At 41.8% G+C, this 15,415-nt stretch overlaps 1 protein-coding gene across 1 annotated transcript; it reads right to left on the bottom strand.

The window, feature by feature from the left end:
- Positions 1–336: 336 nt before the first annotated feature.
- Positions 337–15,076, bottom strand: LOC139480013 (peroxidasin-like). Its single transcript, XM_071262986.1, has 14 exons — positions 15,025–15,076; positions 14,180–14,273; positions 12,008–12,134; positions 11,377–11,498; positions 10,108–10,287; positions 9,198–9,255; positions 8,534–8,628; positions 7,353–7,460; positions 6,718–6,810; positions 5,196–5,660; positions 4,180–4,378; positions 2,655–2,815; positions 651–753; positions 337–424 (listed from the first exon to the last, which is right to left on the bottom strand). The coding sequence occupies exons 2-14, from the start codon at positions 14,223–14,225 to the stop codon at positions 364–366; spliced, it is 1,818 nt and encodes a 605-aa protein (XP_071119087.1). The 5' UTR covers positions 14,226–14,273; positions 15,025–15,076; the 3' UTR covers positions 337–363.
- Positions 15,077–15,415: the final 339 nt, after the last annotated feature.

Genomic DNA, 15,415 nt, shown 5'->3' on the forward strand with positions numbered 1-15,415 from the left:
TCTCTTAAATATAATTATCGTGAGAAACGTTGCGCTGCTATTAAAATAATTGAATGTTGTTTAACATCGGTGTCCAATACTCCAGCTATACCATTGCTGTATCAACATTTTATAAATCCATCTTTAGAATTATATAATATAACTTTCAACCACTGTTGACGCATAAACTGGTCGAATATTTAATTTCGTATAACATGTATGCGGCTGAAATTCTGCAAGTCAAAATGCAATGAATTGTTTTAATCAGCAAGTGTCATGTATACAGGAAATGCAAGAACTGCACATTTAATAGCGTTGCAGGAAAGAGAAGGCGGAAGGTTTTACAAAGAACATGTGATGTAAGGACAGTTCATTTTCGCAGGACTAAGCTTTCCATTTTCCAAGGTTAAGACTTGACAGATGACGACAGCGTATCTTCCGATTCCTGAAATAAATTTAAAAAAACCATTATACTGTTCATCCTCATCTATGCATCTGACAGAAGCGTCACGGAAACATTCACATGTCTTAAATATGATTGTTATTACTAAAGAAAGGATTGACGTCGTCGCTAACATAATTATGCATTATTTACTGTTATAAAAACACCATGGTATTTGAATTCCGTAATTGTTACGCTCTACCTCTACCTGTGGCTATCCTTCTCTTACCTGCGGGTTATCAGTTTGAATGCATCTCTTTGGATTCTACTGATCTTGCTGTTGTCACAGATGACGCGAGACAACGTCACCTTTCGTATCTCAGCTAACTGTGCTAAAACACAAGAGTGAGTGAGTTAGTTGGGTTTAACACCACTTAACATTTTCATTTGTGAAAACTCAAGACCTCGGACTGACTGTCCAAGGTAAAATTGCAACAGATTGAACAAGAACAAATCCGCGCAAATTTCAAAACAGTCCGCGTTTTTTTTAAGACAGGCCACTATCGCTCTTAGGTAACGACTAACAAATGAGTCGTCATTCCTATAAACTGTTTATAATGTTATGAGAAGAATCCGGGTTAGCACTTGACTGCCGGGTTGAACACCAATAACATTTAGGCTTTTAAACAGTATTCCAGACTGAGTTTTATAATTCTTATCAGCTTCAGTGGGATTCGTACCCACGTTCATATATTTCTGGAGTGCCCATGGGACGCATTCAGCGAATTGCGGCGCCTTAGACGACGCGGTCATCCGTGCCCATTAAAAACAGAGGTAAAACTAGGTTGATCAGTATTATACATTTAAAAGAGCCTGGCTTTTCGCCGCTTTAACAATATTTCAGCAGTGTCCCGGAAGGGGATTCGGAGTGTGGGCGTCACGCATTGTGATCGTGTGGGGACTCGAACGCGAATGTTAGGAGTGACGACAGGAACCATTATACACATCTAGAGTACAAGGAATCTTTACTTTCAAAATTCCAAAACTCCTGTTTGAGGACAGATTACCTTAGGAATAACACCAGAACTTCAGATTTCTATTTATCCACATTAAATGCTAAAAACTTATAGAAAGCGCCCTTTTTTTAAATGACCTACAATGAATTTCAAGGGGGAAACGGGTCTTTCCCAAACACGTTTAGCGTCAGACATGTTTAGACCTAAACGCGTCAAACTTATTCGCCGAGGAACATGTTTACGTTTGTGTAACACATATTTTAGTGTAGTTATTTTTTCAAGAAACGTTTGTATTCACATTTCTATGGATGATTTACATTTCAATGCATTTGGATGGTAATGGGGACACTGAAACTGTTCGTGTACGTGAGGTGAGGTGAGGTGAGGTGAGGTGAGGTGAGGTGAATTGGGTTTAACGTCGCGTCCAAGATTAGTGCACTTATATAGCGACGTGCATGTACGTGTGTGTGTTTGTGTGGCTGCTTGTACTAGTCCAGACTGATGTCGGTTTATAGTGCTAGCTCACTGAGATACCATGCCGCAGTTTAACCTGACTACCCCACTCAGACACAGAATACTGACTCCGAGCCGACCAGTCCTTGTTTTAGCCCCTTAATGCCGAGTGCCAGGCAGGGTAACAACAAGTACCATCTTTTAACGTCTTTTGGTATGGCGCGGCCGGGGATCGAACCCCGGACATTCCGCTCTCCGGGCGGACGCTCTACCTCTAGACCACGGAGGCGGTGGGTGTTCGTAAATAGCAAAGAATGAAATAGATATCTAAATAAATAGATCAATACATATTTAAATCCCACAACACTGATGTTTTACGTTCACTAGTCATATTGTTGAAACATATATTCTCTGTCAGATTTTGTACATCATATATATCACGTGACTAAACAAATGAAACTGAAATGTCAACTGTACAACTGGCCATGCTGCCTTAACTACAAAAATATGTATGTCTCTCTGCAAATGAGTAAATAAATAAGTTAATATACAAAAGATATAGAAATAGAAAAATAAATTGACAAATAGATATACAAAATAAATAACTAAAATGATAATTGGATGAATGAATGAATGAATGAATGAATGAATGAATGAATGAATGGATGAATAAATAAATTAATTGTACATTGTATTTATCGACACAATTGAAATCATGTATATGGCTTTCAAAGCAAAACTCACGCCGTGATATAACTGGAATACTGTTAAAAACGGCGTTGAACCCAATTCACTCACTCACTCACTCAAAGCAAAACTCCTACCTGCAGTGAAGGTATCGGCTCCCTCATACCAGAATCGATCTCCCAAGCGTAGGTTTTGAAACTGTGTTGCCAGTATATAGGCAAATGTTGGTCCCAACAGAGCATCTCCAAGGGGTTGCTCCCTCATACCGCCCACGAACAGGTCCACATCGTTCAGACATCTACAATTTAAACGTAAAATGGATACTTGATATCGCGTGACAGCTCAGCGCGGGTGGGTAACCTAAAGTGATGAAACTCTTACAGGTAAAACAAGTAGGATCACACGTAAACAGTTACTTAAGGATACCGTTTGAATAAGAAGCGTCTTTTCATTACAATCGAAACGGGAAGTAGTCTACCACTGTCTTCTCCTGAATGCCTAAAAACCAGTACCATACGGCAATGCTCCAGCCGAATTAAACCAGTTAATCTTATTTCTGCGTTTTTATGTCATTTTCTGTTATTTTCAGAAAGCCGAAACTGTCCCATGTCTCTCACTAATTTTAAAAAATCTATTCTCGTCTATTAGGTCTTTAAAGAAGAAAGTAAGATGGCCTCAGTTTGCTTATCATAAATATGATTTGCACTTCCGGTCTGGTAGTATGTCACATCCGGTTTTGTGTTCCCTATACAATACTCATGAGTAATACAAACAACGTTCAAATACTGTAGCACAGGTTGCCGAAACAGTTGTTATACACATTTTAATGACTCTAGCCATTATGTGACCTTACTCAGGATAGTTTTTTAAGGTGCAGGGGCACGGGTGGCCCAGTCGTCTAAGGCGCTGTAATTCGCTGTGCAGAGTTGCGTCCCTTGGGTTCGAATCCCGGTTGCCCGATTATGATTCTAGGTTGTCACCGAGGATGTCACCAAAGTGGTAAACGTCTGAGACCTGCATAACTTCGAGCTTTCCTCCAACACTGATATTACTGAAATTCTTTTTAAAGCGGCTTTAAACCCAACTCACTCACTTCTTAAGGAGCAACAAAGGTAACTGAGAATTAAAGACCATGAACTACGACCTATTGTAGACTGTCAATCCACTGTACGAAACCCAGGTATAACCTAAAATAAGCAATATCTGTGTTTGTGAATACCCGCATAGCTCCCTTTTAAGCAAACTCGTCGTGGAATAACAGATTTACTGATCAAAACAGCGATTAACCCAACTTACTCACTCACTCTATCAGAACGTGGAAGCAAATACATTGTTGGATAGGCATTACTTAGAAGTTGACGAAAGACAAGGTAGACACAATTTATGGATAACAACTTCTTTAATTAAAGGTGACGTTTCGCCATAAATCCTTATACCGTTCTCAAGCAAGACTCAGTAATTAAAGAAGTTGTTATCCATAAATTCTGTCTCCTTTTTTGGAAGCAAATAGATTAAAATCATCATACAGTATATACGTTTTAGCAACGTTTTTACTTTATTTATGAAACTATGTATCTTATAAACACTGTGGAATAATCGGCATACTACAGGTCAACGTGACCTTGCGCTCAACTCGCTCACTAACAAAGTACATGTACTTACTTGTACAGTCCAACGGCGCACTTTGGTACCGTAAGGTCATCCCTAAGAAGGCTCCTCACTCCCGGGATCTTTGAGATGTGGTTGATGAAGTCCATATAAGGAGGTAGTCCGTGATCCCGCCCTCTTTGAATGTTGAGCGCAACCAGGTCCAAACTTGCACCGGGGCCAAATGTGTTTTCAAACAGGTGATCAATGATTCCTGTGAATAGAATTCTACAACTTACTAATCCATTCGGGGGCCACGGTTGGCCTAGTTGTCTAAGGCGACGGGGTTCGCTGTGCAGAATTGCGCCCCTTGGGCACGCCAGAAACCTATGATTGTGGGTTCGAATCCCGGTTCGCCCCGATTATGTTTCTAGGTTTGTCAGCACCATACCCGTGCTCGTGAGTTACACCGAAGTGGTAAACGTCTTCGGGCTTTCCTCCCACATTGAGCTGACACGCCATGATATAACTGGAATACTGTTCAAAGCGGCGTTAAACCCAACTCACTCACTCACTATATGATGAGACATGAAAGTATGGGAAAAGTATGGGTTGTTCTGGTCGCAATAAACACGTGGAACACAATAAAAATGATCGAGTCTTCTCCTTCCAGTGGTAACTACATGACGGCATGCCGGAGACTGCCTCAAATCTCAAACCTGCATCACTTCGGGCTTTCCTCCCACATTAAGCTGACACGCCGCAATATAACTGGAATACTGTTAAGCGGCGTTAAACCCAACTCACTCACTACTAATCCATTCCCAAGGTAGACAGTTAAACACCGGAAACAGGTACAGTTCATTCAAGACAACGCCTTTAAGATGCATGACATCGTAATCCAATTGCGTGGATCGATGCTCGTGATGTCAATCACTGGATTATCTGGCACAGGCTCCATCATTTATAGACAGCCGTCATGTAGCTGTACTATTGCTGATTGCGGCGTTAAACAACAAACGACCAACAACAACCAACTATAACTGAAATTTAACTGTTACAAGCTGCACTACACCCAAGTCACCACTCACCGTTTGTAAACGCTTTGTCGGTACCCTGGGCGTTGTCAACTGTCAGTCCACTTAGAATTTCATCGTAACCATTGGTGACGAACGAGGTGTCAAAGAACATCTCTGATATCTCCAAGTTTGCGTTGCCCTTGACCCTGTAGTGTCCAGCGATCTGAGAGTGACCAAACCTGAACGCTGCCGCCGCAAAGCTGTTGAAGATGCCGGGGTTTACAGAAGCATTGTATCGATAGGTCCCGGACAGGTCAAACAGTCGGTACACCTTGTCACCGAGGACATTGCGGAGCCAGGTATGGTACGTGATGTGCTGCATACTTGCAATGACGATCTTACGGGCTTCCTGAAACAATGTCTCGTCGTTCCATTTACGGTTTCTTCTGGCTAGCCCGGCCGCCAGTCTGTTGTGCTCCCGCATCCACATGGTGTGCATGGAAGTCAGGCCTGGGAACTCGTTCACGCGGACATCACCTGAATCGTGGATTTCAAGAATGATAGGTAAAGGAAAGGGGCGGTCGGGTAGCCTAGTGGTTAAAGCGTTCGCTCGTCACGCCGAAGACCCGGGTTCGAATCCCGACATGGGTACAATGTGTGAAGCCCATTTCTGGTGTCCCCCGCCGTGATATTGCTGGAATATTTCTAAAAGCGGCGTAAAACCATACTCACTCACTCTTTCGCAGAAATATGCATATGTACATGGTTGCATTGTTCCCCCGAATCCCTTTGCGAATATAGGTCAGAATAGGCATCCAAGTCCATATGCTTTTGTCGTAAGAACGGACTGAAATGTGGATCTAGTGGTTACTGAAAATGTGTCTGGATTATCTGACCCAGACTCGGTCATATGCACACCGTGATATAAACTGCCGGCAAAAGAAATATACACCAATGTTTGACAGTGGCTACAAATGAAACAAAGATAAACTAGTCATTCAATGTTGATGTATTGGGCCTTAGGTTTGCAGTATTTTTACGACTATTTTTAGCCTAGTACATTTTAATAACGTTTGTAAATGTTTTGTCAAACATGTTTTGGCCGCCAGTTTAGGTGCACAATTACTAACTGCAGCTAAAAACAACATCTTTAAATGTTTCCTCAATAAGCAGAATGTTTTGTTTGTTTGTTTGTGGTTTAACGCCGCACTCAGTAATATTCCAGCTATATGACGGCGGTCTGTAAATAATCGAGTCTGGACCCGACAATCCAGTGATTGACATCATGATCGACGCAATTTGGATACGATGACATGCATCAACCAAGTCAGCGAGCCTGACCGCCCGATCCCGTTAGTCGCCTCCTGCGACAAGCATGGGTTGCTGATGACCTACACTACCCCGGATCTTCACGGGTCTGTATCAAGGTGAATAACTAAAGAAAATTGACAGCTCCTAAAACGGTCTCGCTAGTCCGGACACATGTTAACCTTGACGACTCCCCTAGGTTAACATGATGTACATTCCTATCTTGATCCTGGCGGGGAAATGCACACATTGGAATGGAATACAAACTTTAATGGCAACACTTTACCAGCATTGAAGCAGGAATGTCCGGTACGCTTCAGACACGTGGTCTGGTTGGTGTGTGGAAGACGTGTGCCGCCCTTCGTCGACGCCAATCGTCCTGTGGAAGCATGATAATGAAAATGTTAACGTTGAACTCTTAATGAGCGAAATGATACGAACCACATGGGTATGTTGGTTGTTTTTTGTATACCGTGGCTTCTATCATCAGCACTACAATTACCACCCAGCGTCCTTACTGACAATGTATAATTCAGCACACTAATACCGTGTACAACTATATCTACCCAAACCTTTATGTTTGTAAATTACACGAGAATTAGTGTTAGCGATGGACTATTTGATACTCTGGGGGTCTTGGACTTTGGAGGGAGACTAGACATTTTTTCAGCTACAGCCGCAAATGTTTTTTTTATGTTTTTAATTAAACCTCAGAGCCTAAATATATTTTACGGATAAATACCTAGCAACGATGCTTTTTTGTGGCAGGACAATTTCTCCTTTTTTTCAAGAATACTCTGGGATAATTCCGATAAAATCCCATGCCTGCCCCTCTCTCCCCCAGACAACCCAATCCCCCGTAATTGCCAGTACTTAGTTAGATATTATACTTGTGAAATATGTAAACATGTAATAACGTACCTCCAGATGATGTTCGGAGTTCGGCCGCCTCTTTCTCGGAACCTCCGTAGACGTTGCTGCCGTCGATGTAGGCGGTGAGGGCGTTCAGCTGCTCTCGGCGACACCTCTCTGTTCGATTACACACTTTTGTCATTTGGTCATTTAGTTTGATTAAAGACTCACAGCAATATTGGTAAAGTATTGTTATTGTACAAATATTTCATCAAATCGACACGGCATCGATCTTTGGAATAATAGTAATGATGTTGACAGATCTGTAAGGTTTTTGCACGGGTTTGTATATAAACTGCCGGGCAAAAGAAAGTATACATCCATGTTTGATGGAGGCTAAAAATTGTAACAAACAACAAATGGTTATTCGATCGTGATGTATGTGTAGAAGTGTTTTGCACCTCACGTTTGTAGTGTTTCGGCGACTGTTTTCAGCCTAGGAACGTTTTGGTAACATTTTGTTCTGTCACATCCAAGGTTCAAGTGTATGCTTTCTTTAATCCAGCATTTTTAGTTGTGTAAATACTGTTGATCGAAGCGATGATCATAAGTGTCTGTGGGGGCGGTCGGGTAGCCTGGTGGTTAAAGCGTTCGCTCGTCACGACGAAGATCCGGGTTCGATTCCGGACATGGGTACAATGTGTGAAGCCCATTTCTGGTGTCCCCCGTCGTGATATTGCTGGAATATTGCTAAAAGCGGCGTAAAACCATACTCACTCACTCACTCATAAGTGTCTGTCGGGCCTAAGGGAAACAACTCTGCACACCAAATTGCCACACAGGAGCCAACCGTATATGTACATTGTGTATATGGTACAGGCGATATCTTAAGACTTGAAATGAACTCATCGAATATAAATATATTCCAACATTGTGCAGGAGTGAGTAAGTGAGTGAATGAGTGAGAGAGTGAGTGTATGAGTTGGGTTTAACGCCGCTTTTAACAGTATTCCAGTTATATCACGGCGTGTCAGCTTAATGTGGGAGGAAAGCCCGAAGTGATGCAGGTCTCAGACGTTTACCACTTCGGGGAAACCCACGAGCACGGGTATGGTGCTGACAAACCTAGAAACATAATCGGGGCGAACCCGGATTCGAACCCACAATCATAGGTTTCTGGCGTGCCCAAGGGACCTACTAATACATATAACCTATAAATCATATATCTTAAAGTTACAGTGTTGTCCTACCTGATGTAGTTCTTACAGGCTGGGACCGACTAAACTCCATACAGTTCATGAACTGTCTGTCTCCGGTCGGAATCGGTATAGGGAAGCAGGGGCCACTGTAATTAAGAGGTTCCATGTTCCAACAAACAGTGATTTTCCGAGACTTTGGTTTAAGCCAACGAGCACCGATGTCCCCCGATACAGTAAGGTGACATTGAATAACGATCAGCAGATCCTGACCTGACCAAGAGGCGCAACTTGGACAGCTTCAAAATCCTACTTTAAGTCGTATTAAATTAATGTGACCTACAATCCGAAAAAATACAATCTCCTAGAAATCCTGGAGTTCGAGATCAACCAACTGACATTGGGTCCATTATATTGTGTCTTAAAAGTATTAAAAGGATAGCACTGTTGTACCAGAACATTTTGTCCAATATAAAGACAACGTGCTCATATTAAACACAATTATTTAAATGTATAAAATGTGTGATCAGCAAATTATTTTTATCACCATTTTAGTGAACTGGGGCCTTATCACAAACCGACCGTAACGCTCGACCGTCGTAATTCTATGCCTATAGTACCGTCGTTACAAGTCGTAGCCTAAGCTGTGAAATGAAGTTGCCGCCATGCTTGTGTTCAAGACGTTGCTGGTCTCACAGAGGTACCCGTGACTACTTACTCAGACTGGTAGTCATTGTGGACACCATTCGTAGCCATTCCGGGGCAACAGGATTTCGCTGGAAGTAGAGTTTCAGAGGCGAATATTGCGCTGCCACTATCAATGCAGTAACATTGTCGATTATCAAATAAGAAACTTGTTAAAGAAATATAGTAAGTAAGACATCGTTTAAATAGACGTAATCGGGCAGATCTTAAATGTGCCATAGGATTTGATTTCAATTAATTAAATTGATAGAGTTGATTCCTGGCTAAAGAACGTCTTTGTAATGCTTTGATTTAATTGCATACTGACGCGGTTGTTCCATTTATTTGTGATTTTGGTATATTTCTTTCTTTAAAAATGCCTATTCTTTTCACCAATAGTAATGACATCATAAATAGGGGATTTCCCAAATCGTCGGGATAGCGTTCAGTACAAATCACGGCTTTGCAGATCACAGCTCCAAGACCTGGATGGTGAAATCCAAGTCTATTACACTGACAGATATATGAGCATCATTTCGTCGATTTGACCAAATCAGTAAACAAAGTCGTGTGGCACTGAATGATCAGGTTACACCTACAATTTTTATTTAACTAAGTCGTAAATATTGCAAAGAAAAACATTCTAGACCTCTCTGTAAGTTCAAACCTATCAGAAGTGAGCGAGTTTAGTTTTACCCCTCTTTGAACTATATTCCAGTTAAATCAAGGCGCATCAGCTTGATGTGGGAGGAAAGACAGAAGCGAAACAGGTTACGTTCACGACTTTCAGTGCTGACCACACGAATCAAGAATTCGATGCCACGATCCTCTGATCCTGGATTGCTTAAGGGATGCAACTCTGCTCGGCGTTCCCTAAGACGACCGGACCATCCGTGCTCCGCCAGACTCGTTCAGAATCAAACTCACGACATAAATGTTCTCACCGTCAGTTTTTGGCGTCCCCGTGATGTCGTGGTCAAGGAACTGACCCCACTGCATCATCATTCTGGTGAATTTCTTATCCTCTGTCGCCCTACTGTCGGGGGTGAAACACTCCACACTGACCTCCCTGGCGCTGGGGAGGGGCTCTTTGTTACCCCCGAACAAGCGAGGGCTACCTTTATCTAAACAGAAGCCAAACTGCTACAAAAAAAATTCAATATCCTGATGTGAGGTGAGGTGAAATGGGGTTTAACGTCGCGTCCAAGATTAGTGCACTTATATAGTGACGTGCATGTACGTGTGTGTGTTTGTGTGGCTGCTTGTACTAGTCCGGACTGATGCCGATTTATACTGCTAGCTCACTGAGATACCATGCCGCAGTTTAACATGAATATCCCACTCAGACACAGTATACTGACTCCGAGCCGACCGGTCCTTGTTAAAGCCCCTTAATGCCAAACGCCAGACAGGGTAACAACGAGTACCATCTTTTAACGTCTTTTGGTATGACGCGGCCAGGGTTCGAACCCCGGACCTTCCGCTCTCTGGGCGGACGCTCTACCATTAGACCACGGAGGCGGTCCAATATCCTGATGTAGTCATTGGTGTAATTCGGTGCATTCACGCCCGGTAAGTATTCTGCATTAAAAAGAATATCTGACACCTTTTTACTTTTATTAATAAGTGATTTTCGCGAACACCTGATATCATCACCAATTGATACTGACTGATTGATTGATTGATTGTTGTTTACACCACTCTCAGCAAACTTCCAGTTATATGACAGCGGTCTGTAAATATTCGAGTCTGGACCAGACAATCCAGTGACTGACATCATGCGCATTGATCCACGCAATTGGAACAACATGAAATGCAACAACCAAGTCAGCGATCCTGACCACCTGATCCCGTTAGTCGCCTCTTACGACAAGCATAGTCGCCTTTTACGGCAAGCATAAGTTGCTGAAGACCTCTTCTAACCCGGATCTTCACGGGTCCATACTGATTGATAAACATTGGTTAAGGTATAGTCGGACTCTGCATTGGGCAGAGATCTCGTATGATTATGGAAATGTTTTTGTCGCTTTTATTATACACACAGAGTCGTATAATGAACAAAGGTAAGGTCGAAGTTTCAGCTTATGCCGCGGAGTCCTTAGTTAGTACCATCCGTTTTGTCGAATGTACATCTCAAATTTGTATTGTGGAATTTCGACAAACGGGATTAAGAAAATACAGTATATTGGTTAATGTAGTGTATAAGTACTCACCATCATCATATTTGGCGTCAAGGAGTCTCCTCATTCCTTGTAATGGTGCTCCCCAGTTCGGATTCTTAATATTGTTACACACGCCATCTAGCGGCCGGTATTTGAGGTTGTTCACACATTTTCTGAATAAAAAGCATGCAATGGTGAAGCGTTTACGCGTTGTTCACTGAACATACATTCAGATGGCGATCATGACAGGAAGCAAACATGTTTACTAATTACCACTAGTTAAAAGTTACTTTATTCAAGACGATCAACGGATTGAAGATTGCCTTAATTAATTGACCGTTTGGCATCAAATATAAAATATAAATTGAGTTTTAAAGCACCGTTTCATCCGTCAAACCTTTAAACAATGTTAGGCCAAGAAAATACACAATATGTTCAGATACAAAAATACTCTTACTACATTTGTCTATCGAATACCAGGAAACTATTAAATCAAAATGAACCCCGTGTCTCCCGGACACGTATGATTACTGTTATTTCCCCTTGACGGTTATGATGGCGATTACGCGCCACAACGCTTAAGACCTTCATGGGTGATGTGGGGAATCAAAAAAAGGCATTTTTGTTGTATCTAAAGTATATAGATTAAAATACAGATGGGGGTACATCTGCCCAAGCCTACTTTGCTATTCTCTCGCTCAAATTAGCCCGTTGTTGCGCCAGGATGAGGTCAAATTTACTGCCCTCGTTAAAGATCTTTATGCCATCAGATACTTCCGGTATATTCTTGTCGATAGTCCATTGGCTTCCTGTAAATATAAAAGTGATCATATTTGAGAGAGTGAGTTAGGTTTAATGCTGATTTTAACAGTATTCCATTATACCACGGTCTCCCAGCCTAATGTGGGAGGTAGGCACAAAGTGATGCAGGTCTAAGACGTTTACCACTTTGGTGAAACCCTCGATCACGGGTATGGTGCTGACAAACCTAGAAACATAATCAGGAAGACCGAGATTCGAACCCACAATCATAGGTTTCTGACGTGCCCAAGGAAGCTACTAATAAATATAACCTATGAATCATATATCTGGATTAAGCGAATTGCAGCGCCTTAGACCACTGGGCCTCTGTTCCCCGAGACGTGACCATGAGTCAGTTGGTCAGGTATTTCAGTCATACCACGGCGTGACGACTTTTGCTGATTTAACCTAGCAGCACAGGCATGGTGTGAAAAATCAGGGCGAATCTGGGATTTCGAGTGAGTGAGTGAGTGAGTTGGGTTTAACGCCGCTTTTGACAGTATTCCAGTCATATCACGGCGTGTCAACTTAATGTGCGAGGAAAGCCCGAAGTGATGCAGGTCTCAGACGTTTACCACTTCGATGAAACCCACGAGCACGGGTATGGAGCTGACAAACCTAGAAACATAATCGGGGCGAACCGGGATTCGAACCCACAATCATAGGTTTCTGGCGTGCCCAAGGGACGCAACTCTGAATTGCGGCGCCTTAGACGACTGGGCCACTCGTGCCCCCTTGTGATTTCGAAACCATGATAATAAGATCCTGCGATCCATTGAGAAGAAAGCCTGCAAAGCTAAACGCGTTATTTCATGAACGTTTTTGGCAGAATGGGAACACAGAGCTGTCTCCGTTCATGCGTATTCCCACTGCATCGCTCTCTATATGTCATAACTAATTTATTTAAGTGGCATTTTAGAAGTTGTGAAGTTAATGAAAATAAAGTTATCTTATTACTTAAACTTTCAATGAGGAAAGCGTTCGTCCGGAGAGCGGAAGGTCGGGGTTTCAATCCCAGGCCACGTTATACCAAAAGACGTTAAGAGTGGGGTTTTCATGTTAAACTGTGACAGGGAATCTTAGTGGGCTAGCACTATAAAATCGGCACTAGTCCGGACTAATGCAAGCAGCCAGACACGCAGACGTGCATGCATGTCGCTATATAAGTGCAATAACCATGAACGCGACGTTAAACCCCATTTCACCTCCCCTTATTTTTAAATGCGAGGTTCCAGTTCGCATGCCAGTAATTATTAATCGATAAGTACTATAATATGTATCAAAACGTCGCATTGAAAGAATAAAGAAGACAAAACTGTCATCATGTAATTGCAAGGAATCAATGGCATCATGGGCCTAGGTCCAAGGCCCCACTACAAACTAACTTTGACATTTAAAACATTTAGAAATGTCATACCGTATTCGACGTAATAACCGCCCAGATCTAATAAACGCCCACGGCGATATTTGCTTATATATTGGCTAGTGAACAATACCAATTAGCACCCTTCCGATTGATCAATGTACACAAGACTTATTTATTCGTGTAAAATACGCACTCGTGTGTTATATGCACCCTTAATTACGGGCAATTGAATTCTGGAAAAATATATCTGTTGTGTATCATACGCACAGGCGTTTCTTTTGTATCATTTGAGGCTGTCAGTATCAACCACGAAATTCACGATCTTTCAACTCTTTCACCAAAATTATATTATAATAAGAGCCCCTTATTTCTAATTTTGAGAGCACCCTGGGTGCTTATTACGTCGAATACGGTAATTCTAAAATAACTTGGGTTTTGTGGGGACACCTGGATTAATACCTATCTCGTGAATTAGATTAACTTAGCATGATCAACTGAATAAATCGAAACAGCGAGAATTTATAACAGTTGTGATTCTCATATTATGTTTAGAAAAAAATGTGACATGTAATTATATTAAACATTTCAAATACTATTTCATCAATACAGTTGTGTGAATGGTACCCTTTTAGGAATAAAAATAAAGACATGAAAAAGTTATTAATACGAAGTAAGAACATCATTTACCGGCAGCACCAGCGATGCCTGCAACAAACAGCGTCACCAGGAACATCTTGAGTATTGTCTCCCTTCCCCAGGAACCACTCTCCGCACTGACGTCCTGCGTTGGCAATAGTAACGTATATATAGCGTTTGGGGGACTGCGTCATAGAGGACCGTGAAACGGATGTGTGTGTGCCGTAATCTCATTGGTTGAAAAAACGTTAATTTTCAATTAACACAGAAATCGATGGTTTCTTTTCATTGCTCTATTAAAATGCAACATTGTTTTGTATACGTCGTAAAATGAGATATGATACGTGCCATTCGACAAGACACCCCGTTATTCCGGACGGTGCCCTTCTCTGATTGCCCTGATTAATAAGTTTCAGTGATAATTAATTATCGGAACGTCGTTGTGAAATAAAGAACAAACATTTTTATGCAAATTGTGTGAGTAGCAGTAAAGCAGAACATGATACCCCTTTCCCGAACACCTGGTGTCATCCCTGGTTTTCAGTGTTCCAATCATATAATTTTCACCGCTCTTTTGCCTTTATTACGGCCTATGGAATCTGTTTCTGTCGATAATGGAAACTGCAAAGATTCTGCTGCATATGTGTAAAGAAAAGCTTCAAATTATTATGTTCGTTTTGCAACACAGTAGGGCTGGAGGTTAAGGTGGGGTTGGGGGTGGAGTTGGTGGCAGGGGGTGGAAGGGTAGATCTCAGCCAAAGCTGTAGTGAACAAGCTGCATATGTTGATGAATCACTATCATTCTGCTCCACCGGTGGCACCAGTCTGGCTTTGGCTAGGACAGTTGGTTTGAAGCAGGTGTGATGTAATATGATGTATGTCAGAGTAAATCTTACTTTTTCTTGGAAGACCAGTTCATGCTCTTCTTCAGATCGTCATAGGTCATCCTCCCCCTCTCCTGCAAGGAAATTTTGATGTGAACAATCAAACATACAATGTATGAACTGATCATGCTGATCGCTGCACACACTACTGCTTCTAAAATCATTAAAACACCACTGAAATGCCTCTTTGAGTTATCAGTAAAAGACCCTTAAAATCTACTTAAATTGAAGCAATTTTAAAGGCAAAATACCCTGAAACAAGACCATTAAAATCAGTTTATAAGACCATTAAATCACCAAACTCAAGTTGAAATACCATTAACTTGTATTTGTTTTTGGTTTGTTGTTTTACGCCGCACTCAGCAATATTCCAGCTATATGACGGCGGTCTGTAAATAATCGA

This window comes from Haliotis cracherodii, unplaced genomic scaffold, assembly GCF_022045235.1.
Source record: "Haliotis cracherodii isolate W230 unplaced genomic scaffold, xgHalCrac1.p SCAF_4, whole genome shotgun sequence".
In the NCBI taxonomy this organism is placed as follows: domain Eukaryota; kingdom Metazoa; phylum Mollusca; class Gastropoda; order Lepetellida; family Haliotidae; genus Haliotis; species Haliotis cracherodii.

Excerpts from the sequence above, each read along its gene's own strand:
- LOC139480013 (XM_071262986.1), bottom strand. The coding sequence starts at position 14,225 with ATGTTCCTGGTGACGCTGTTTGTTGCAGGCATCGCTGGTGCTGCCG. Across the intron at positions 8,629-9,197 it reads CACAATGACTACCAGTCTGA|TGGCCCCTGCTTCCCTATAC; the intron begins GTAAGTAGTCAC and ends TCTTAATTACAG. Across the intron at positions 754-2,654 it reads AGCCGATACCTTCACTGCAG|CACAGTTAGCTGAGATACGA; the intron begins GTAGGAGTTTTG and ends CTTGTGTTTTAG.